This window comes from Scatophagus argus, chromosome 14, assembly GCF_020382885.2.
Source record: "Scatophagus argus isolate fScaArg1 chromosome 14, fScaArg1.pri, whole genome shotgun sequence".
NCBI classification, from domain to species: domain Eukaryota; kingdom Metazoa; phylum Chordata; class Actinopteri; family Scatophagidae; genus Scatophagus; species Scatophagus argus.
Genome location: NC_058506.1, coordinates 801,874 through 827,965, shown reverse-complemented (window position 1 = coordinate 827,965; position 26,092 = coordinate 801,874). Strand labels below are relative to the sequence as shown.

The 26,092-nt window shown below is 39.9% G+C and overlaps 1 protein-coding gene across 1 annotated transcript; it reads left to right on the top strand.

Annotated features, from left to right (window-relative positions):
• The first annotated feature begins 439 nt into the window (after positions 1-439).
• Positions 440-20,124, top strand: LOC124071035 (golgin subfamily A member 4-like). The gene is made up of 6 exons (XM_046411460.1): positions 440-576; positions 5,772-7,545; positions 8,446-13,024; positions 13,337-13,465; positions 14,063-15,880; positions 16,193-20,124. Exons 2-6 carry the CDS (start codon positions 5,791-5,793, stop codon positions 20,122-20,124), a joined length of 12,213 nt encoding a protein of 4,070 aa, XP_046267416.1. The 5' UTR covers positions 440-576; positions 5,772-5,790.
• The last annotated feature ends 5,968 nt before the right edge of the window (positions 20,125-26,092 follow it).

Here is a 26,092-nt window from a genome sequence, read left to right as displayed (position 1 = left end):
AATGGCCCAGTAGTTAACAACACAAAATGACTAAAAAATTGCAAACATTCTAATTTAACAACTTGAATCACAAATGTTTAGTTGAACTTGCAGCAGTGCTAAATGTAGTTAAACTACTGGTTTAATTACTTTTGTTCACTACTCCCCAACATTGCACATCACTCACAGTCTTTGTTATATGTCTTTGATCTTGGGAGCAAAAAAGTGAAAAGTCAAAAGGAAACCATATGAAAAGCATGAGGTGAGGGAAGCCTTGAGCACCAAGGCACACAGACCCCACCCTTATCAGCTGAGACCAGACTCACAAAGCAAGATGTTTCACCACGCAGCATCGTTTACCATCCAATCATACACAAACTTACTGGGTTCTGACAACCAGACTTGGTGGTCAACAAATATCTGGAGGTAGGAGATATACGGTGTTTTGAAGACTTTAGTGCCAGCCTGTCTTATCTTTACAGAGTTCAGCTATTAAAGACCAGCATCGCACTCTCTCAAGTGACTCGTCTTCTGTGCCTTAAGCCTAAAATCTACTGTGTGCTTTTGTACGCATCTGAAAGACAAAAGGGAATTAAGGTAAGAAAAGAATAATAAGATAAATAATATGAATTTGCAATAGTTCTTAAATAGATTGATTCTCTTAATATTTTGTACTCTTTAATATGGGTGAAATGAGAAATCATGGTTTGTATTTTGTATTTTGTACTTTGTATTTGGCTCACAGCAACAAACCTGAATTCTGTAATGGTTATTATATGGCTGACATGCTCTCAAATGTTACTGCAAACTGCCACTTTATTTAAATTTACTGGGAGGAATCCATTATTTTCCTTAAAACAAACAAACAAACTACCTGATGTCCGAAAGATTAGGATTTAGGTTTTGTGTGTTTGATTGAAGCAGAGACCAACTTAAAAGCTATAAGAACTTACAGAACATATTTTAATAATCAGTCACATTCCAACGCTCACCTATGGTCACAAGCAGTGGGCAATGACTTAAAGAACAGGATCACAAATACAAGCGGCTGAAATGAGTTTCCTCTGCGGAGTGGCTGGGATCAGTCTTAGAGACAAGGTGAGCAGCTCAGATATCCAGGAGGTACTAAGAATAGAGTTCCTCCACCAGCTGAGCTGGTCAACAGTCTGAGGTGGTGGTATCTGGTCAGGAGGTTTTCTGGACGTCTCCCTTGGGAGGTGTTTTGGGCATGTCCATCCAGGAAGAGACCGTGGGGAAGAGCCATTACAAGAAGGAGAGACTACATCTCTTGTCTGGCCTGGGAACGTCTTGGTATCCCCCCCATGCTAGGTGGTGGAAGTGTGGAGAGGAGGATGTGGGCTTCCTTTCTTAGAAGAAGAATCAGTTTTATTGGCAGTATATATATTTTTACATGCACACACTGAATTTTTCCTCTGCATTTAACCCATCCTTAGCTGAGCACACATGCAACACCGAGCAAATTACATGCAGTGAAACACACAGGAGCAGTGGGCTGCCACTGTCAGGTGTCCAGGGAGCAAATTAGGGTTTAAGTGCAATGCTCAAGGGTGCATCAGCCGACTAATGGAGGGGGGGAGCATCTCATTAATCTCTCCACCACACCCAAATTTTTCCTGCCCAACCAGTTCGGGAATCGAACCGGCAACCCGTGATCACAAGCCGCTTCTCCAACCTCTAGGCCATGGCTGTCCCCAAAAGCTCCCCCGCCAGTCGCGGAGCATGGGCCTGGGTTGGGGCCTGGCGGTGCACTCACTGTCACAGGGACTGCTGCCCCCAAGATTCAGTTCAATTTTTACAGAGACTTTACATCTTTACAGAATCTTTACAGAGACCCAGAGCCTGAACCCCCATGTGACGAAGGATACATCGTCAGCTGGTTTGCACATATAACACCACGCACTTTGACCGAGTGTGACTACCTATGCACTTTAATAACTGCACAGACACTTTAAGAGTAACAGCACTTTACTGAAGATTTGCACAATACATTTTAACACATTACTTGTTTACCCATTTATATGGATATATTTATCTTATTTATTGAATATTTATCATTATATTCATTGTCCTTTTTCTGGTCTGATATAGACTTTGTTGATAGGTGCTGTGTGGGCCACACAATTTTACCTAGAGGAGAGGGACAGAGTATTAAATGTGTGTATTTAATATGTGTTAATTGGTTAGAAATGGGGCGGCACGGTGGTGCAGTGGTTAGCACTGTCGCCTCATAGCAAAAGGGTTCCAGGTTCGAATCATTCCCAGGTTCATCTGGGCCCTTCTATGTGGAGTTTGCATGTTCTCCCTGTGCCTGCATGGGTTTTCTCCGGGTACTCCGGCTTCCTCCCACAATACCAAAAACATGCACATTAGGTTAATTGACTACTCTACATCGCCCCTAGGTGTGAGTGTGAGAGTGTGTGGTTGTCTGTCTTTGTGTGTTGGCCCTGCGATTGACTCGCGACCAGTCCAGGGTGTACCCCGCCTCTCGCCCGTAGTCAGCTGGGATAGGCTCCAGCTCCCCCGCGACCCTGACGGATAAGCGGTATAGAAAATGGATGGATGGATGGTTAGAAATGAGGTAAGCTAAGCTGTATTGGGTTATTCAGAGTATGTACTAAGAAGATCAAAAAGTGCTGTGTACTGTTGTGTAGTTGTTGTGTCTTCAGGGTGTCCGTTGCCTGAGGAAGTCTTTTGCCCGCACACCCTATCTAACCAATTAACAGATAGTGAGATGGTGGTGGTATTGGGGAGGTGGGGGAACTGCGCAGTGGATCATGTTTGTGTCCCCCGGCAGCATAGGTCTATAGCAGCATAGCTATGATAGAGATTAAAGATTAACAGTTAGTCAGACCTATTCTACCTGTGGCTGTCTGTCAAGAAGTGACTGTAACTATACCTTCCAGCCCTACACACTTTGTTTGAGGCTAACTATATGCTTTACTAAACAGAAAGGTTTTAAGTTTAGTCTTATAAGTGGAGGTGGTGTCTGCCTGTCGAACCCAGATTGGCAGCTGGTTCCACAGTAGTGGTGCCTGATAGCTAAAGGCTCGTCCTCCCGTTCTACTTTTATGAATTCTGGGAACTGCAAGTAAACCTGCACTCTGTGATATGAGTGTTCTATTGGGAGTATATGGGACTATTAGATCCTGCAGGTATGATGGGGCTGGTCCATTTAGGGCCTTATATGTAAGTAGGAGAATTTTAAAGTCTATTCTGAATTTTACCGGAAGCCAGTGAAGAGAAGCTAAGATGGGGGAGATGTGATCCCTTTTACTGATTCCTGTCAAAACTCATGGACAAGTTTTTCAGCATCACTCTGAGAGAGGACGCTCCTAATCTTAGCAATATTACGGAGGTGAAAGAAGGCGGTCTTAGAGATCTGTTTAATGTGATGGATAAATGACACGTCCTGATCGAAAAGAACACCAAGGTTCCTCGCACTCATACTGGGGGACAAAGTAATGCCATCCAGAGAGACAATATTATCAACTATTCTAGTTCTAAGATGTTTGGGGCCTAGAACAATGACCTCAGTTTTGTCTGAGTTTAATAATAAAAAACTGGAGGTCATCCAGTCCTTTATGTTCTTAAGACATGCCTGGAGTCTGGCTAACGGCTCTGCTTCTTCAGGCTTTAAGGATAAATACAGCTGAGTGTCATCAGCATAACAATGAAGGTTAAGCCATGTTTCTGAATAATATCTCCTAGAGAGAGCATGTATAAAGTGAACAGGATCGGCCCAAGCACTGAACCCTGTGGAACACCGAGGTTAACCCTTATATATGAAGAGGAAACATTAATATGAACAAAGTGAAATCTATCTGATAAATATGATTTGAACCAGCGTAGCGCAGTCCCTGTGATCCTAGTCTCATGTTCTAAACTGTGTAATAAAATGCTGTGATCTACAGTGTCAAAAGCAGCACTAAGATCCAGTAGAACAAGTATGGAGACAAGCCCGCGGTCTGATCCCATGAGGAGGTCATTTGTGACTTTAACCAGTGCTGTTTCTGTGCTGTGATGGGCTCTGAAACCAGACTGAAAGACTTCAAACAGACTGTTCCTGTGTAGGCGATCAGTTCACTGATTTGCAACCACTCAAGTATTTTAGACAAAAATGGGATTTGGATATCGGCCTATAGTTTGCACGAAACCATACCCAGATAAGCGGTGGAAAACAAAATGAGACAAGACTCTCTAAATAGAATAGATCTAGAACATACTTCTTTATTTAGCCTTTAATATAGACAATGAAAGAGGACACACAAAAACAAAAGAGGGAGAAAAAGGCAAATCCTAACACCTACACAAAGTGTCACTCTGCTTGCTGTACTTAAATTATGACAAATAATAATTAAGGATCCTCCATATTTAAAGATTATTACACCTGGTGACAAAGCTCTCTATCAGGCCTCAGTATTCCTCCTCACTGTCTTTGTTGTTGAGATGAATAGTTGGAAAACTTTGGGAGATGGCAGAAACTACTGTTGAAACAGAAGTCTGGAGTGAACAATAGTGCAGGTACAGTTCTTTGAGATGTTCTTGCATGTAGTGTGGTGTGCTATGATGCTTATCACAACCTCAGAAGTATTACCATCCACTTTGGCACGCTATGGCCAGCCAGTCTGTGAGCCAGGATTCAGTGTCAGGGTGCAGATACATCACTCTAGAAGGGAGGGCTATATGGTATTGAAATTTGTTATGTAATTGGTGTACAAACTGCAGTGGGTTCAGGAAAGCAGTGACCAAGATCCACAGTAGAACCAGCTTTTCAAAGGTCTTCATGACACATGAGATAGGTGACACAGTAGTCACTGAGAATGCTGGGACTTTTTGGCACTGGAATGATGCAGGAAGCCTTCCATCATTCAGCCAATGCAGATAAGGCAGGATGAAATGTGGAGAGGGTGAACCTGAAGAGGCTGCAGGAAGGGTGGATGGCAAGTGATGACAGTCAGTACTTGAAGCATCAGTTGCGGGATGGAAGACAGATATTCGATTATTGCTAACTTTCTTTTCAGAAAAAGAAGCAAAACCCTCTGTGAGAAAGCAGTTTAAGCACTAGACAGAGAGTAAAAGAAAAAGAAAGACTGGAGGTTGGGAAAGTCCTCCAAGTGTTTTTCTTTCACTTATTATTAGCCACTCTCATACGACTCCTAGTGAGTCAGCTACAGAAACTACACATGGAGATGGCCTTGTAGGCCCAAAGGTCAGTTGATAGAGGCAGTCTAGATTCGGACAGAGAAGAAGGTGGTTGAAGCTGATATGAATGAAGGGAATAGGATAACAAAGAAATGAAGGAGAGGAGTGGGAGAATGAAAAAACAGACAGGTCCACATCAAAGCTGGGCATATCCATGCAAACACAGGCATTCACACTTGTGCAATCGCACCCTCACACACACATGCATAACTTTTTGTTCTAATATGGAGAGTTTTGTGTTGTTGTTGTTGCCAAAAAGGTTTTGGAGCAGTTTTATTGATCACTGCGATAGCATTGGCTTCAAATGAAGTTGAGAAGTTTTTAGTGAAGTTTCATTTAATGAGGAATAACTAGCAGTTTAACTCACTCCAATTTACAAACAGATTGCCCAACTCTGATGGGTTGTAACTGGATGGAGGAAAAACTTATAAAAGAGGATAAACCAGCTGGAAATTTAATTTATTTAATTTAGCTTTTGTATTACATCTACTGATTGTTTTTTTCTGGCCTGGCTGGAAAATACAGTGTTGAGTGGGAAGTGATATTCTGTCCCTTTTCTTGACCAACAGAGCAAAAACAAGCAGCAGGATGACCCAACAGGAACAGAACTGGCCAATGAAAAACACAAGGCAATTAGAAGACAAAATAAGTAAAAATATAAAACTCAGAAAGGAAGCCATTACAAGACAAAAACAACTTATATGCCAATTAACGGAGGAGATCAACCAACTTTTGGAAGAGACGCAAAGAGGAAAAAATGAAATTGACTACATGAGGAAAAAGACAGAGTGGCAACAGGAGCACATTGGCATACTGACAGCTGAAAAACACAAGCAATACTTATTAATAAAAAGATTGAGATTACAGTTGGAAAATGTCATGGAGAAACTTGAAGAGAATAAAAATGAAGCCACTCGGGAAAAAATGGAACTTCAGAAAATGTGTGCTGAAATATCCCAAGAGATGGAAACTCTGGACAAAAAATGTATTGAGATCATGAATGAGCGATGCAAATTTGAAATGATCAAGAATAAAAAGACAAAATTACAAGCACCCGGAGAACCCATAGAGCAGATAAAGCAAGGACAGGAGAGTCTGATGGCTGACAGCCTGCTGAGTCTAATCAACAAAAATAACAAAACAATGCTTGAAACAAAGCAGGCAAAAAAACAAATAGACCAAGTCCTGGCAGACCTAAAGCAAGAGTTACAGAAAAATAAAACAGATATTACAAAACACAGAAATCAAATTGAGCACATCAAACACAACATGAATATAAACTTTAACAAAATGAAGCAAAGGTGGACGAAAATTCAAGGAGATGTTCAAATACAGAAGGTCACCGTCTCAGAGACTGAAAGAGAAGGACAAAAAGGAGGAAAAGCCACCTTCGATACTGTCAAGATAAAACTCAGCAGAATCCAGGAAGAGATGGAGAAACTTTGGGATGTGCTGGATAACAGTGATCAACAGCTGGATGTGACTCTGAGAGACAAGCAGGAACTAAAGACAGAGACTGGTCAGCTGGAAAATATGAAACCTGAGTTTCAAATGGAAAAACAAGACATGGAGAAAAAGCTTTCACAGGTCCAGTATGAAAAAGATGAGATAGAAAGAATCAAAGCAAAAATAAATACAGAGAGAGAAAACATTGAGAGAGACAGGCTGTTAGCTAAAGCAGAAAAGGAAGCAATAATGTGTATGAGGGAGAGTATTAAACAGCAAAAACAGGAGCTGGATGACCAATTACAAGTGACAAAAAAGGAGATGAGAGAGATGGAAGTGCTGAACACTGAGATTGAAATGAAGAAAAATGATCTGGTAAAAATGATAAGAATGAGTAGGAGACAAAAGAAAGAGATGACCATGGTGAAGGATGGTGAACAAGACATGGAAGAAAGACAGAAGAATGAAGGACAGAAGTCAGAGGAGGTGGAGGAGCTGAGCTTGGAGACCAGGTTTGATGAACAGGTTGACAGAACCAGAGAAATAATGCAACATAGAGACCATCAGTTCAAGGAAGATAACGATGAGACAAGCATCAAAGAAAAGAGCCACCTCAAATGGATGAAGTTTCAGGCAAAAAAAAGACCAGTGCTAGACCAACAACTACAGAGGACCATGAAAGAGAGGGATGAGTTAGAAATGGTGAAGATAAAGATACAACAACAAAGGGAGGAGGCTGAAAAAAAACTGGAAGATATAATGACTACAACTCTGACTATGGGTGTAATGAAAGCAAACATAGAAAAAGCTGCTGCAGAGATTGACAACACCCGGGAGGAGATGCTTAAAGCACAAAGGAAGGTGAAGGAGAACAAGGAAGAAGTCAAAAAACACATGGTAAGTAAAATTTCTCTTTTTTGCTTTCTTTTGAATCTTAAGACACTAATAAGCTTTTTCCAGCAGAAAAGAACAAGTATATTCCTTCAATTCCACTTTACTGTAATGTGCACTTGTCAAGGCATTTTGAATTTGTTTGTGGGTAGAGCTCAGTAAAAAAAGCAGTAGCTACTACTTCTAAGGCTTTAGGTAAACTTAGCCTCTAGTAAGCCTATGCTGACCAGAATAACTTAGGTGGTGCAGTTGTAAATTCTGGCATACTGCATACTTTTGAAGCAACTGACTTTAAAAATGAAATGTTGGAGATATTATGTTATATGGTCATTGTCACTAATTGTCAGTAATCCCATGAAAAGACCAAAACCTGTCACTGGCAGATTAGTAAACATTTTGCACAGTAGTGGTGAGTCAAAATAAATTACGGTATGTATGTTCTTGGCAACGAAAGAACAATGCAACCATATAGCACACTGATATATTTTAGACAAGAATAAAGCTCTAACCCTAACCCCTAAGGCAAAAACAAGCAAGATATATCCAGCTTGTTAACAGGATCCATTCGTTTGGGTCTGCACATGGGATTGGTTGCAAATACCAAAAAGGTTTATCTTACCACAAGGTTTATCTTTTGACATACAATGTGCTTGACTTGTCATGGCAGGAGTGTTTCATGATTCTGAGAAACGGCCCAGAATCACTGAACTCACTGTCATGTTCCTGTGGAAGGCAGTAGTGATGAGGCAGTTGATCACATTTTTGACTGATGTAGAAGTAGTTATTTCATGAAATAGTGACATTAAACAAGGGAAGTTCTTTAGATTGAAAAAAAATCATTGCTGACTTAGCTTCATGCCATGAGAAACTAAGAAAAACAATGACAATTCTTTCTGTTTTGTGAAGGATAAGCTGACATCCATGAAGGCTCAGATCAGCAAATGGATGGAAAAAAAGATTTTTTCAGTGAATGCATCTAACCTTCAACAACCACAGAAAGAAACACAAAGACAATCCCTCAAAGTTCAAGCATTTGAAATTCTGACAGAGAAAGAAGAAACAGAAGATGAAATTACAAAAGAGGTCCTGCCCTCGCAACAATCTGTGAGATATAAAAGAAGGCGAAATGGAGAAATAAAAAAAGAGGAGCAAGAACTGAATTTATTTGCAGTGGACATTAAGGAAAAAGACAATGTTTTCTTACAAATGCAGACAGACATTCAAGAAGAAGAAACATTAATGGATGATGATGAGACTGAACCAGCAATAAATGTGAAAGGAAAGGCTGAAATGGAAAGACAGCTATGCATACTTAAGGACAATGAGGAGAAAATACGAGAGCAAATAATGTATGCTATGAAGAACATGGAAGAAAAAAATCAAGAGATTAAAAAGTTCATTATGGAAATAAATTACCTGCCAAGACAGAGGTCAGAAACTGGGTTACAAAATACAGTGAGGGAATCTGGAAATGTGGAGGAACAGGTTACCAGACTTCTGAAAAAAACAAATGACACAGAAATTTTGAGGGTAAACACAAATGTTTCCAAACATGAAATAATTAAATATAAAGTGCATGTACAAAAAAAGGAGAATGTCAGTCAAATGAAACAAGATGTAACTGACGAGTCTGACTTGATGAGATTTGATGTTGATAAGCAAAAACAAAGCCAGGAGTCAAGAGAACATCTGAAGACACACACTGGGGAGATGGATGGATATTCTCCTAATAATGACACACAAAGAGCTGATATACAAAGACTTAGGACAGAGATTTACAGAACACAAGAAATCATATCATCAATGAAACTAGAACTTGAAACCCAAGCTGAAGAAAGAAACATCAACAAAGACCCTAAGGATGAAGGCAGTGAAACTAAAAGATTACTTAAAGACATCGAACAATTCCAAGACCTCTTGAAAATGGTCAAAACTGTGATGAGGCAACGTAAACTGAATCTGAAAGAAGAAATGAGCAACATGAAATTTATGAAAAATGCAGCAAAAAAACAGAAAAGAGAACTGGATCAGAGATTAGAAAAAACTTTGAGAGAGAGAGATGAATTAGATATTTTGAAAATGAAAATGCAGAGACACGCTAAAGTGAACTTTGAAAAAATGACAAAAGTTAAGAATGCCATGGAGAAAATGGCTGCTAAGACCAAAAAGAAAAATGAAGACATAGAAATGATTATAAAGGAAACAAAAGTAAAACTGAGACGTTTGGAACACCTGAACTGTAAGATTGAGGCTACAAACCAAGAACTGGAAAACAGATATGTTTTGATATGCAAGGAAAGAGCTGATCTTGAAAATTTCAAGACTGAAATCAGGCAGGAAAATTATAGAAAATCTGCCTTTGAAAGTGATGAGAGAGAGAACCAAAACATAAAGAAACATATCGTAGCTGAAACAGATACAGTGATGGACAGAATGGTGAAGAACAGAGTGAGCAAAGAAATGGAAGACATTGAAAACAAAACCGTCAGACCAGGATCCGAAAATAAGAAATTGCAGGGGCACGTGAAACTGAAGATAGACTGTTTGGATCAGAAAGACAGTGAAGTTGAACCACTTAACAAAGCTATGAGTGAGCTTGTGAAACAGAACACAGAGAGACAAGAGACTGACATGCTGAAACAACAGATTGAAGTAGAGTGGGAGAATGTGAGAATACCAAGACAACACACAGAGGCAGAAAAACATGAGATGAACCATTTAGGCGAGAGAATCAAAAGACAGAAATCAGAGATAGATGACCGAATGCATGCTGACAAAAGAAAAATGAGGAAAATGGAGCTGCTGAAGTCAGAGCTAAAAACAAAGAAAAAAGAAAGTGAACGGACATTTAGAAAAATCATGAGAAGAAAGGAGGAGAGTGCAATAACATGGAATGAAATACAAAGAGAAAAGCGATTAATAAGGAGGAGGAGAAGGGAATTAGACCAACAATTGGAGAAAACCATGAGAGAGAGAGATGAGTTAGAAGTTTTGAGGATAAAACATCAACATGAGACAGGACTGGCTGATGAGAAGCAGAGTATCAAAGACAAGACTACGCTTATTCCAGGATACACAGAGCATGAAAGACAAAGGCTGGAAAAACAAGAGATGATGTCAAAACTCAGCGGTTCAGTTACTGACATTCAAAACATGAGACAAAAGATTCATGTACATTTGGAGGTAATTAAGGGGGAAACAGGAATTCTGGAAAATGTAAATGCACATTTAAGGAAACAAACTGAAGACCTAAAAGCATTAAAAGCTGAGAACAGAAGTGTAAGAGACAACATGAGTAGGGCAAAGTTTCAGATAAAGACGGCCATTGAAGCAATTGCTTTACAAGCAAAAACACAGAGGGATGAAATAGTCCAAATGTGGGGCGATTTTCAACAACAAAAACAGGAGCTTGAAAACAAACTAGAAAACATTAAAAAAGAAAGAAGAGAGATTGAAATTTTGAAGACCGAGTTGGAAACCACAAAAAGAGAAAATGAACAGTTGGTCCAAAAAGACATCCGAAAAGAGCGGGAAGTTAAAAATATGTGGGCTGAGGTCAAAAAAGAAAAAGCTGCCCTCAAGAGGGAAACTCAAAAGAGGAGCAAAGAGCTTGAACAGCGACTAGAGAGGCTCAATAGAGAGAGGGATGAAGTAGAGATAATGAAGTTGAAGCTGCAAAGAGAAAAAGATGAGCGCAAAAGTGACACAAAAAAGTCAGGAATTTCAGCAATCACAAAAGTTACACAAAAAAATCAAAAGCACATGGAACTATATGAGACATTGATGGGGAAATATGACCTCATGATAAAACACAGTGAAAATCTGAAAGGAGAAATTAAAGATAAAAAAAGATACATGGCAACCCAGGCAAAACTTACAAACCAAATCGAAACAGAAATAGAAAATATCAAAGTGGATATTAAGAGACAAAAGGAAAATATGAAATATGCTTTAAAGAACATAAAAACATATTTGGAGCAAGTGGAGCAGGTGAAAAAATCTAGGGAAATAGAGAAAGAAATTGAAAGAAACAGAGAAAAATCAGAAGAGTTACTTCTGAGCGAGAAAGAGCTGAGGAATGGAAGGGAGTTTGTCAAGGCTGAGGCAGTGATGGTGAAAACAGAACAAGAGAAAGAAAAGGAAGAATGCAAAGAAATAAAGATGGATGTCAAGTACGAAAAAGAGCAAAAAGAAGAAAAAGACACCAAATCCATAAGTGGTGTGAATGACAAAATATCTGATGATGCAAAGAAAACACATGTATTGGGATTGAATGAATCACTTCACAAGGACATTGAAGAGAAGGAAGATACAGAAACAGAAATACAACTACATGAGAAACTTGAAAGGATACCAAAAACAGAGCAATTTCAAAGAAAGGGAAAACTAGAACTTAGACTGAAAGGATCAGACAATAAAAATCTAAACCAGCAGAAAGACAGAGATCAGAAAGACCTGAAAGGAATAAAATTTGACATCCAAAAGGAAATTCGACAATTAGAAGATAATAAAAGTGAAGGAAAGGGCAAAGACACACTACAAATTAAACAGACTGAGAATGTAAAAAAAGAACAGGAAACTTATGAAATAATAAAAAAGAAGACAGTGAACACCGAGCTATTAGACACAGAAATTCTAAAAATGTCAGATGTTGTCAGTGAGGATGTGAAGGATCAGTGGACAAACTTTGATCAACAAAGTGCACATCTTGAAAAACTGAAGGCAGAACAGGAACAAGAGCAGGCCAATCTGGAGAAAGTGAATGAGATGGTGAAAAGAGAGAAACTGGACTTGGAGATGAAGAAGTCTGACATCCAGAAACAAGTTGAAAGAGTTGAACAATTTATAAAACAGGAAATAAAGAATTTGGAAATCACAAAGGTTGAGGCACAAAAGATGAAATCACATTCAGATAATCTGTTTGATGAGATAAATAGAGAGAAAATCGATATTGACGATCTGAGCCTTCAGGTTCTGACAGAAAGAGACAAGGTTCAAAGTACCATCAGCATAATTACCTTAAAACGACAAGAACAAGAACTCAAGGAAGAAGAGCTCAAAAGACTGGAAGAAGAACTTGAAATCAGTAGGAACCATGTGCTGTCACAAAGAGAAAAAAATGAACTTCTGAGACAGGATCTCAATAACAGAAAAGAAGAGGTTGAAGCTGCCATGATAAGCAACACTGAAGAGAGAGAACAACTCATTAGAATGAGGACTGACAATGACAAGGCAAAAGAAATACTTTTGAAAGAAAAGCACAAAATGGAAGAGAAAGGATCGGAGCTGAAGTTGAAAGAAGATCAATTGGCTCTAAAAATGGAATCAGTCGAAGCTCTGAGAGTTAAACTTCAACGGGTGAATGAAAGGATGCACAAGGACATGAATGATAAAATGGACAGTTTGCAACAATACAGTGAAGATGTCCTTATGCTGCACAATGTGTCTCAGAAAGCCTTCATAGAACTAGATCAAAAGAAAGAAAATCTGACTCGTTACACTCTGCTGTTGGAGAAAGAAAAGGAGGATCTAAATGAGGTACTGTCAGACATGGTGACCCAGAGACAAAGAATGGAAAATCAATGGAAGGAAAAGCTGGAGCTGGAAAAAGAAGATCAACTGGCTCTAAAAATGGAATCAGTCGAAGCTCTGAGAGTAAAACTTCAACGGGTGAATGAAAGGATGCACGAAGACATGAAGAATAAAATGGACAGTTTGGATCAAACCAACAAAGATGTGCTCAGGCTGTGCACTCTATCTAAACAAGCACTGGTAGAACAAGGTGAACTGAGGGAAAATCTGACTCGTTACACTCTGCTGTTGGAGAAAGAAAAGGAGGCTCTAAAAGAGGTACTGTCAGACATGGTGATCCGGAGACAAAGCATGGAAAATCAATGGAAGCAAAAGCTGGAGCTGGAAAAAGAAGATGTTGAAAAACTGAAGGCAGAACTGAAACAAGAGAGAGAGGATCAGGATAGAGTGAATGAGATGATGAAAAGAGAGAAACTGAACTTGGAGTTGATGAGGTCTGACATCCAGAAACAAACTGAGAGAACTGAACAAGTTATAAAAGAGGAACGAGACAAATTGGAAATCACAAAAGCTGAGGTACAAAAGAACAAAGAACACGTGGATAATCTCATTGCTGAGATAACTAGAGCGAAAATCAACACCGCGAATGTGAACCTTCAGGTTCAGATAGACAAAAACAAAGTTGAAAATATCATAAATATGTTTACATTAAAACGAACAGAGCAAGAACTCAAGGAAGAAGAGCTCAACAGGCTGAAACAAGAACTTGAAACCTGTAGGAACGATGTGCAGTCTCAGAGAAAACAATTGGAAAGTTTTAGTCAGGATCTCAATAACAGAAAAGAAGAGGTTGAAGCTGCCATGAGAAGCAACACTGAAGAAAGAGAACAACTTGTTAGAATGAGGACTGACAATGACAAGGTAAAAGAAATACTTTTGAAAGAAAAGCACAAAATAGAAGAGATAGGATCGGAGCTGAAGGTGAAAGAAGATCAACTGGCTCTAAAAATGGAATCAGTCGAAGCTCTGAGAGTAAAACTTCAAGGGGTGAATGACAAGATGCACGAAGACATGAAGAATAAAATGGACAGTTTGGATCAAACCAACGAAGATGTGCTCAGGCTGTGCACTCTATCTAAACAAGCACTGGTAGAACAAGGTGAACAGAGGGAAACTCTGACTTGTTACACTCTGCTGTTGGAGAAAGAAAAGGAGGCTCTGAAAGAGGTACTGTCAGACATGGTGATCCGGAGACAAAGCATGGAAAATCAATGGAAGCAAAAGCTGGAGCTGGAAAAAGAAGATGTTGAAAAACTGAAGGCAGAACTGAAACAAGAGAGAGAGGATCAGGATAGAGTGAATGAAATGGTGAAAAGAGAGAAACTGGACTTGGAGATGAAGAAGTCTGACATCCAGAAACAAGTTGAAAGAGTTGAACAATTTATAAAACAGGAAATAAAGAATTTGGAAATCACAAAGGTTGAGGCACAAAAGATGAAATCACATTCAGATAATCTGTTTGATGAGATAAATAGAGAGAAAATCGATATTGACGATCTGAGCCTTCAGGTTCTGACAGAAAGAGACAAGGTTCAAAATACCATCAGCATAATTACCTTAAAACGACAAGAACAAGAACTCAAGGAAGAAGAGCTCAAAAGACTGGAAGAAGAACTTGAGATCAGTAGGAACCATGTGCTGTCACAAAGAGAAATAAATGAACTTCTGAGACAGGATCTCAATAACAGAAAAGAAGAAGTTGAAGCTGCCATGAGAAGCATCACTGAAGAAAGAGAACAACTCATTAGAATGAGGACTGACAATGACAAGGCAAAAGAAATACTTTTGAAAGAAAAGCACAAAATGGAAGAGAAAGGATCGGAACTGAAGTTAAAAGAAGATCAACTGGCTCTAAAAATGGAATCAGTCGAAGCTCTGAGAGTTAAACTTCAAGGGGTGAATGACAAGATGCACGAAGACATGAAGAATAAAATGGACAGTTTGGATCAAACCAACGAAGATGTGCTCAGGCTGTGCACTCTATCTAAGCAAGCACTGGTAGAACAAGGTGAACAGAGGGAAAATCTGACTCGTTGCACTCTGCTGTTGGAGAAAGAAAAGGAGGATCTAAAAGAGGTACTGTCAGACATGGTGATCCGGAGACAAAGCATGGAAAATCAATGGAAGCAAAAGCTGGAGCTGGAAAAAGAAGATGTTGAAAAACTGAAGGCAGAACTGAAACAAGAGAGAGAGGATCAGGATAGAGTGAATGAGATGATGAAAAGAGAGAAACTGGACTTGGAGATGAAGAAGTCTGACATCCAGAAACAAGTTGAAAGAGTTGAACAATTTATAAAACAGGAAATAAAGAATTTGGAAATCACAAAGGTTGAGGCACAAAAGATGAAATCACATTCAGATAATCTGTTTGATGAGATAAATAGAGAGAAAATCGATATTGACGATCTGAGCCTTCAGGTTCTGACAGAAAGAGACACGGTTCAAAATACCATCAGCATAATTACCTTAAAACGACAAGAACAAGAACTCAAGGAAGAAGAGCTCAAAAGACTGGAAGAAGAACTTGAAATCAGTAGGAACCATGTGCTGTCACAAAGAGAAAAAAATGAACTTCTGAAACAGGATCTCAATAACAGAAAAGAAGAGGTTGAAGCTGCCATGATAAGCAACACTGAAGAGAGAGAACAACTCATTAGAATGAGGACTGACAATGACAAGGCAAAAGAAATACTTTTGAAAGAAAAGCACAAAATGGAAGAGAAAGGATCGGAGCTGAAGGTGAAAGAAGATCAGTTGTCTCTAAAAATGGAATCAGTCGAAGCTCTGAGAGTTAAACTTCAACGGGTGAATGAAAGGATGCACAAGGACATGAATGATAAAATGGACAGTTTGCAACAATACAGTGAAGATGTCCTTATGCTGCACAATGTGTCTCAGAAAGCCTTCATAGAACTAGATCAAAAGAAAGAAAATCTGACTCGTTACACTCTGCTGTTGGAGAAAGAAAAGGAGGATCTAAATGAGGTACTGTCAGACATGGTGACCCAGAGACAAAGAATGGAAAATCAATGGAAGGAAAAGCTGGAGCTGGAAAAAGAAGATCAACTGGCTCTAAAAATGGAATCAGTCGAAGCTCTGAGAGTAAAACTTCAACGGGTGAATGACAAGATGCACGAAGACATGAAGAATAAAATGGACAGTTTGGATCAAAGCAACGAAGAAGTGCTCAGGCTGTGCACTCTATCTAAGCAAGCACTGGTAGAACAAGGTGAACAGAGGGAAACTCTGACTCGTTACACTCTGCTGTTGGAGAAAGAAAAGGAGGCTCTAAAAGAGGTACTGTCAGACATGGTGATCCGGAGACAAAGCATGGAAAATCAATGGAAGCAAAAGCTGGAGCTGGAAAAAGAAGATGTTGAAAAACTGAAGGCAGAACTGAAACAAGAGAGAGAGGATCGGAACAGAGTGAATGAAAAGGTGAAAAGAGAGAAACTGAACTTGGAGTTGATGAGGTCTGACATCCAGAAACAAACTGAGAGAACTGAACAAGTTATAAAAGAGGAACGAGACAAATTGGAAATCACAAAAGCTGAGGTACAAAAGAACAAAGAACACGTGGATAATCTCATTGCTGAGATAACTAGAGCGAAAATCAACACCGCGAATGTGAACCTTCAGGTTCAGATAGACAAAAACAAAGTTGAAAATATCATAAATATGTTTACATTAAAACGAACAGAGCAAGAACTCAAGGAAGAAGAGCTCAACAGGCTGAAACAAGAACTTGAAACCTGTAGGAACGATGTGCAGTCTCAGAGAGAACAATTGGAAAGTTTTAGTCAGGATCTCAATAACAGAAAAGAAGAAGTTGAAGCTGCCATGAGAAGCATCACTGAAGAAAGAGAACAACTTGTTAGAATGAGGACTGACAATGACAAGGCAAAAGAAATACTTTTGAAAGAAAAGCACAAAATGGAAGAGAAAGGATCGGAACTGAAGGTGAAAGAAGATCAACTGGCTCTAAAAATGGAATCAGTTGAAGCTCTGAGAGTAAAACTTCAAGGGGTGAATGACAAGATGCACGAAGACATGAAGAATAAAATGGACAGTTTGGATCAAACCAACGAAGATGTGCTCAGGCTGTGCACTCTATCTAAGCAAGCACTGGTAGAACAAGGTGAACAGAGGGAAACTCTGACTCGTTACACTCTGCTGTTGGAGAAAGAAAAGGAGGATCTGAAAGAGGTACTGTCAGACATGGTGATCCGGAGACAACGCATGGAAAATCAATGGAAGCAAAAGCTGGAGCTGGAAAAAGAAGATGTTGAAAAACTGAAGGCAGAACTGAAACAAGAGAGAGAGGATCAGGATAGAGTGAATGAAATGGTGAAAAGAGAGAAACTGGACTTGGAGATGAAGAAGTCTGACATCCAGAAACAAGTTGAAAGAGTTGAACAATTTATAAAACAGAAAATAAAGAATTTGGAAATCACAAAGGTTGAGGCACAAAAGATGAAATCACATTCAGATAATCTGTTTGATGAGATAAATAGAGAGAAAATCGATATTGACGATCTGAGCCTTCAGGTTCTGAGAAACAGAGACAAGGTGCAAAATACCATCAGCATAATTACCTTAAAACGACAAGAACAAGAACTCAAGGAGGAAGGGCTCAACAGACTGAAACAAGAACTTGAAATCTGTAGGAACCATGTGCTGTCACAAAGAGAAAAAATTGAACTTCTGAGACAGGATCTCAATAACAGAAAAGAAGAGGTTGAAGCTGCCATGATAAGCAACACTGAAGAGAGAGAACAACTCATTAGAATGAGGACTGACAATGACAAGGCAAAAGAAATACTTTTGAAAGAAAAGCACAAAATGGAAGAGAAAGGATCGGAGCTGAAGTTGAAAGAAGATCAATTGGCTCTAAAAATGGAATCAGTCGAAGCTCTGAGAGTTAAACTTCAACGGGTGAATGAAAGGATGCACAAGGACATGAATGATAAAATGGACAGTTTGCAACAATACAGTGAAGATGTCCTTATGCTGCACAATGTGTCTCAGAAAGCCTTCATAGAACTAGATCAAAAGAAAGAAAATCTGACTCGTTACACTCTGCTGTTGGAGAAAGAAAAGGAGGATCTAAATGAGGTACTGTCAGACATGGTGATCCAGAGACAAAGAATGGAAAATCAATGGAAGGAAAAGCTGGAGCTGGAAAAAGAAGATCAACTGGCTCTAAAAATGGAATCAGTCGAAGCTCTGAGAGTAAAACTTCAACGGGTGAATGAAAGGATGCACGAAGACATGAAGAATAAAATGGACAGTTTGGATCAAACCAACAAAGATGTGCTCAGGCTGTGCACTCTATCTAAGCAAGCACTGGTAGAACAAGGTGAACTGAGGGAAAATCTGACTCGTTACACTCTGCTGTTGGAGAAAGAAAAGGAGGATCTGAAAGAGCTACTGTCAGACATGGTGATCCGGAGACAAAGCATGGAAAATCAATGGAAGCAAAAGCTGGAGCTGGAAAAAGAAGATCAACTGGCTCTAAAAATGAAATCAGTCGAAACCCTGAGAGTTAAACTTCAACAGATCAATGAAAGGTTGCACGAAGACATGAAGAATAAAATGGACAGTTTGCAACAATACAGTGAAGATGTCCTTATGCTGCACAATGTGTCTCAGAAAGCATTCATAGAACCAGATCTATGGAAGCAACAACTGGATTTGGAAAATCAATATTTTGAAAAGCAAGTTACAGAGGGTCTGAAAAGAGTCAATGAGGTGATGAATAGAGAGAAACTCAACTTAGCCCTGATGATGTCTGACTTCCCCAAAGAAATGACAAAGGCTGAGCTACAAAGCAAGAAACAAAACACTGACTGTCCTGTTTGTGAGATGAAACAAGATAAAGAAGAATTGTACCAAATGGAGACAAGCATAGACAAGAGTATTGAAATAGAACTGTCTGAGCTCAAATTCAGAGTTGCCCATTTCACCAGTATAATAAATTCCATGAAACATTTTATAGGTAAACTCAAACAGCTGAATCAAAGGACACGTGATGAGTTTCAGAAAAATTTGCACAGATTAGAGCAGAACAAGGGAAACATACTTCAAATGAACTCAGTCTTGAAACTGAAGTGTGATGAACTTGTGAAACAGAAAAAAAAGATCACTGCTTATTCTGACCTAATCCAGAAAGAGAAAAAACATATGTTGTCAAAGAACCTTGACAAGGTGGTACAAACTGAAGTTGTAGCAAAGGGACCGCTGCAGGAACAAGATGTCAAGAAGGAGCATTTGAATAAACTTGAAGTGTCTGAATGTAAGAGGGATCATCTGAAGTCAGATGTTGCAAGCCAGACTGAAGAATCTGAACATCAGTGGAACTCAGGACAATGTAACATTGCAACCCTCTCTGACCCGGCATCAGATCAAGATTACTTTACAGATAAGAAGATGTCAAAAAGAGATTGTTTGCGAAACATTTGGAAAGACACCAAAATGGAACGACTTGAGATTGATCAGATGAAACGCAGGGGTCACGAGATGAGAAACATTCTGGAGACAAGACTGAAGGTGATCAATCAGTTTGTTAAGAGAACATGGTTACAGAAAGAAAAGGAACCACCTGAGAAGACAATCCTGGAAGAACAACTAAGTAAGAAAATGATATCTAAAAGTGACAGCAAGAGAGACAGCAACAAAGTTAATGAAAGATACACAGAGCTACAACAACCTAAGGCCAGGATGCTCAGTGAAATTGAGAAACCGCAGGTTAATGAAAAAGTGTCAAGGACACTAACGACTAGCGACAAAGCTGTTCAAACAATTCAGGTGGATAAAACCACAGGGGATGCAACAGTACAGGTAACTGAACAAGCTTCTACCAAAATGCACTATGAAACTGAAGTAGCTCCAGAGACAAACAGTGGAATTCTTTGTCACCTCCGGCATTACTGCTATCGTTGTTGCTGTCCATGCTGCGACTGCTGGAAACAAGTATGCACAGAGGAGAAATGAGAGACATGTCTGTTTCATCTCTGTTTCTTGCATAAATTCTATATATAAGAATTCGAAAGAGTTGAAAAGTCAGTCTGCTAGATTTCCTCATTTAAAGGAATTGTGTAAATAAATCAAACTATTCTTTAGTCACTTTTTAAAAGTGTCAAGGTATTTCTGTTGATGCAAAATGTGTGAGGCTTGTGTGTTTCATAAAATTCAAATACATAACAAGATTTAATAGTGTACTTGAGACATTTCATGAATGAGTACTTAGTTTTCAGTATCCAAATCTTGCTTTAATCCTCAGTCTTTCATCTTGGAATATTAAACATTATGCATTAAATTGAGAATCTTCTTTCACTGAATAAACTTAGAGAATCTTAATATATATGATTGATAGATTGATAGATATGATGATATGTCAAGTTCTCTTAATTTTTTTTTCTTTCTTTCTGTCTTTTGTTTTTTGTTGCTGTTTTTAAGTATTAAACACTCAATTGCATAAGAAGATTAAACAGTATTCCCAAATGTAGATGAAACATAAAAAAAAATCTAAACCAACTTGTGTTACACCTGAGAAAGTCATAGAAAGACTGCTACTTTTATGCTTAAATGTAAATAAACAACCAAGATGTAACATGATTTATTCTTCTAAAATAATTCTATTCTATTATTTATAACAAAACTTTCTTTATTAAATAAAATTGACACAATTGCAACATATTTCTGTCAGTCTATTTATTTACAATCTTTTTCATTTCATTCTTTAAAAGGGGTTGGGAATTTCCTAAGACAGCTGCTCACTATAGTTTTTCACAACCATTAAACAGTAGGACATTAGCATTTGTTGGGCTTTCACCTAGGCTGACATGGTGGTGCAGCAGTTAGCACTGTCATCTCACAGCAGCTGAACCCACCATCCTGCACAAGCAGTATAGAAAACGGATGGATGGACAACATTGCCACCTACAGGGTGAAGATTTCAATAAATCTCTTAATAGTGAGCTTTAATTTATCTGTCCTGTGATGGAAACACAGCATATAGTTCCAGAACACACTGCCCATTCCTTGTTTTCCTTGTTCACATGAGCTTTCCCGCAAATATATTCGCGTCTGTGGTGACTGGAACAAGCTAAACAATGCTGCCCAAAGGAGCTCCCATGGGAGCCAAGCATTTAGATATGATGGAGTGACCTGCACTGACTTGCCTCTCCGGTGGGAGGGGAACATCTGTTTGGCATGCACCCAGCACTGAAATTTCCTCATCATTATTAGACCCAGGGGCACCACTGGAATCATTGAGGCCATAAATCTGAGCAGTTGCTGGCACTGACAGAGTCAGACAGTGTTATTCTGATGAAACAGCAACAAGCAATGTTTGAAGGCAGCTATTTGTTGGACTGTTTGGGCTCAATCTTCTATGGAGTCCAACTCTGACTGCTACTCTGACTTTTGGACTGCAGGTCAACACATTGTCCAGGTTGTTGTTTTGAGTTTTGATTAAAATTAAAAAGACTTTTGTTTTGGACTCCTGCCTGCCTACCTCTCTCTGTCTGACTTTGCAACGGGGTTCAGCTATCTTCTCCCCCTATGATTGTCTAAATCTGTTCTTGTATTCTGCACTGTCAACCTCTAACTCTGTGGAGGACTTGGCAGCTTCAGATAGCAGAGGGTCCCACCAAGCAGGTGAATCTCCCATTAGGGGAAGGGACACAGGACCTTTGCGGGTATTGTGTGGTCACTGGCTTCCTCCTGCGTTGGGTAACGTATTGCGTATTGCGTCACTTCCTGTTCTCGCACTACTCATTCACTTGCTAACGTTTGGTGTTCGGTGGTATTGGTGTACTTGAGTCGACATATTTTGTGTTAGCTTTTACTGTGGTTGGTTCTTACAAATAAGTACACAAGCACTTTAGGAAAAGTTTATTAACCGCACGATCATCTAGATTCTTTCCTTTTCCGATCCCCGTCCTGTTTGTCGTTGAGCTTAGCTTAGTGCTAACATGGCTTCTTCCACTCACTCTCCCTCTGCCTCTCCCTCTCCCGTCTTCTGTAAGATGTGTGAAATGTTTAGCTATTCCTCTGCCTCCTTTAGTGAGAGTGAGATGTGTAGAAAGTGTAGTTTATTCACAGCTTTGGAGGCGAGGCTAACTGAGTTAGAGGCCCGGCTTCGTACTGTAGATCACAGTCCATTAGTCCCGACAGCTAGCCAGCAGCAGTTAGCCTGTGCGGACCGGCCTACTTTAGCTACTTTAGCTGATGTCAGCCGCACCCCGGCAGCCCCCGAGCAGCCGGGAAGTCAGGGAGGTTGGGTGGCGGTTCGAAAGAAGCGTAGTCCAAAACAAAGGCCCGTGGTTCACCACCAACCGCTTCATGTGTCTAACCACTTTTCCCCACTCAGCGACACACCCGCTGAGAAACCGACCCTGGTTATTGGCGATTCTGTTTTGCGATATGTGAAGCCGACACCAGCAACCATAGTCAAATGCATCCCGGGGGCCAGAGCGGGCGACATAGAGGGCAATTTAAAGCTGCTGGCGAGAGATAAGAGTAAATATGGTAAGATTATAATTCACGTCGGCGCTAATGACACTCGGCTACGCCAGTCGGAGGTCAATATTGAGTCGGTGTGTAATTTGGCAAAAACCATGTCGGACTCCGTAGCATTCTCTGGTCCCCTCCCGAATCTGACCAGTGATGATATGTTTAGCCGCATGTCATCGCTCCGTCGCTGGCTGTCACGGTGGTGCCCAGAAAACAACGTGGCCTTTATAGATAACTGGGAAACTTTCTGGGGAAAACCTGGCCTCATTAGCAGAGACGGCATTCATCCCACCTGGGGTGGTGCGGCTCTTATTTCTACCAATATGGCCAAGTTTATTAGACAACCAACCCCCTGACAACCCAGGGTCGAGGCCAGGAAGCAGAGCGCTGTGTTACACCCTTCTCTGCTGCTTCCGTAGGACTGCCGCCCTCCGTTAAAAGTAGAATAAATAAAAATATAAATGCACACAGTAATACTAAGTTTAACAATCCCATAGAAATAGTGTCAGTGCCTCGTCCTCCCATAGTCCAACCAGCACAAAATTTAAGAGGTGTTAATCATAATAACCTCATAAAAATACAAACTAGCAAATATTTAGAGCCAAAAAAATAGGACAATCAGATGTGGATTATTAAATATACGATCCCTCCACTCTAAATCCCTCCTAGTCAGTGATCTAATTATTGATCATCAGTCTGATATATTCTGCCTCACTGAGACTTGGTTACGGGATGAAGAATATGTTAGTTTAAATGAATCAACTCCATCTGGTTATATTAACTATCATGTTCCTCGAGCCACAGGCCGAGGAGGAGGAGTGGCAGCAATCTACCACTCCAGTCTTCAGATTAACCCCAAACCTAAATCTATCTATAGTTCATTTGAGAGTCTCACTCTCAGCCTGTCTCACCAAAACTGGAAGTCAGAAAAGCCAGTTTTATTAGTTGTTGTGTATCGCCCACCTGCTGCTGCTTACTCAGAGTTCCTGTCTGAGTTTTCTGACTTCTTATCTAGTTTAGTGCTCAGTACAGATAAAGTCATTATAGTAGGTGACTTCAACATTCATATGGATGTTGACTCTGACAGTCTTAAGACAGCCTTTAGTTCACTCTTAGATTCAATAGGTTTCCTTCAGATAGTGAATGAACCAACACACTGCCACAATCACACACTCGATCTGGTTCTCACCTACGGCCTAGAAACTAAGAACCTGTCAGTTGCCCCTCAAAACCCTCTCCTTTCAGACCATTCACTTGTAGTTTTTGAACTAACTCTAGAAGACTTTACAGCACACAACAAAAAGGTCTATTACACCAGATGCCTCTCTGAAGATAGTGTAGACAGATTTAGGGATGCAATCCCATCACAGCTCCCCTCAGCTCCATGTACCAGTACAACAGACCGTACTGATTTAAACGTTACTCCTGCAGTAATTGATTCCTTTGTCAACAACACTGCAGCCACGTTGCACACAGTTTTAGATATGGTTGCCCCACTGAGAAAGAAGGTTAGAAATCATAGGAGGCTAGCTCCTTGGTATAATTCAAATTTACGAACACTTAAACAAACATCAAGACGGATGGAGAGGAAGTGGTACTCCTCCAAATCAGCTGAATCCCAGAGAGCCTGGAAAGACAGTCTGTTGACATACAAAAAGGCCCTTCGTGAAGCCAGAACTGCCTATTATTCAACATTAATAGAGAAAAACAAGACCAACCCACGTTTTCTCTTTAACACTGTAGCCAGGCTGACCAAGAGTCACAGCTCTGTTGAACCTTGTATTCCTGCAGCTCTTAGCAGTGAAGACTTCATGAGTTTCTTCACCAATAAAATCAATAACATTAGAGAAAAAATCAATAAAGATCTTCCCAGAATAGCCAATATAGTGCCATCCCTAGTAATCTCTTTTAATCCTACTCCATCTCTGGACAGGTTCCTGCCCATAGACCTCCCCGAGCTGACCTCCAGCATTAACAAATCTAACCCAACTACATGTCTCTTAGACCCCATCCCAACTAAGCTCCTCAAGGACGTCTTTCCCTTGATTGGCGTTTCCCTCTTAGATCAGATAAACTTATCCTTAACAACAGGTTATGTACCACAGGCGTTTAAAACCGCTGTTATTAGACCTTTACTTAAAAAACCTTCACTTGACCCAGACATCTTAGCAAACTATAGGCCGATATCCAACCTCCCGTTCTTATCTAAAATACTCGAAAGAGTGGTTGCAAATCAGTTGATTGATCACCTACACAGGTACAGTCTCTTTGAGATGTTTCAGTCTGGTTTCAGAGCCCATCAGAGCACAGAAACAGCACTGGTTAAAGTCACAAATGACCTCCTCATGGCATCAGACCGCGGGCTTGTCTCCATACTTGTTTTGCTAGATCTCAGTGCTGCTTTCGACACTGTAGATCACAGCATTTTATTACACAGATTAGAACATGAGACTAGGATCACAGGGACTGCGCTATGCTGGTTCAAATCATATTTAACAGATAGATTTCACTTTGCTCAAGTTAATAATGTTTCCTCTTCATATATAAGGGTTAGCCTCGGTGTTCCACAAGGTTCAGTGCTTGGGCCGATCCTGTTCACCTTATACATGCTCCCTCTAGGAAATATTATTCAGAAACATGGCATAAACTTTCATTGTTATGCTGATGACACTCAGCTGTACTTATCCTTAAAGCCTGAAGAAACAGAGCCGTTAGCCAGACTCCAGGCATGTCTTAAGGACATAAAGGACTGGATGACCTCCAATTTTTTATTATTAAACTCAGACAAAACTGAGATCATTGTTCTAGGCCCCAAACACCTTAGAAATAGAATAGCTGATAATATTCTCTCTCTGGACGGCATTACTTTGGCCTCCAGTACGACTGCAAGGAACCTCGGCGTTATCTTTGATCAGGACGTGTCATTTATTCATCACATTAAACAGACCTCTAAGACCGCCTTCTTTCACCTCCGTAATATCGCTAAGATTAGGAGCATCCTCTCTCAGAGTGATGCTGAAAAACTTGTTCATGCTTTTGTTACTTCTAGGCTGGACTACTGCAACTCATTATTATTAGGATGTCCAAATTATTTTATTAATAACCTGCAGCTGATCCAGAATGCAGCAGCTAGAGTTTTAACAGGAATCAGTAAAAGGGATCATATCTCCCCCATCTTAGCTTCTCTTCACTGGCTTCCGGTAAAATTCAGAATAGACTTTAAAATTCTCCTACTTACATATAAGGCCCTAAATGGACTCGCCCCATCATACCTGCAGGATCTAATAGTCCCATATATTCCCAATAGATCACTCAGATCACAGAGTGCAGGTTTACTTACAGTTCCCAGAATTCATAAAAGTAGAACGGGAGGACGAGCCTTTAGCTATCAGGCACCCCTGCTGTGGAACCAGTTGCCAATCTGGGTTCGACAAGCAGACAC

Excerpts from the sequence above, each read along its gene's own strand:
- LOC124071035 (XM_046411460.1), top strand. The coding sequence starts at position 5,791 with ATGACCCAACAGGAACAGAACTGGCCAATGAAAAACACAAGGCAATTA. Across the intron at positions 7,546-8,445 it reads AAGAAGTCAAAAAACACATG|GATAAGCTGACATCCATGAA; the intron begins GTAAGTAAAATT and ends TGTTTTGTGAAG. Across the intron at positions 13,025-13,336 it reads ACTAGATCAAAAGAAAGAAA|ATCTGACTCGTTACACTCTG; the intron begins ATCTGACTCGTT and ends AACTGAGGGAAA.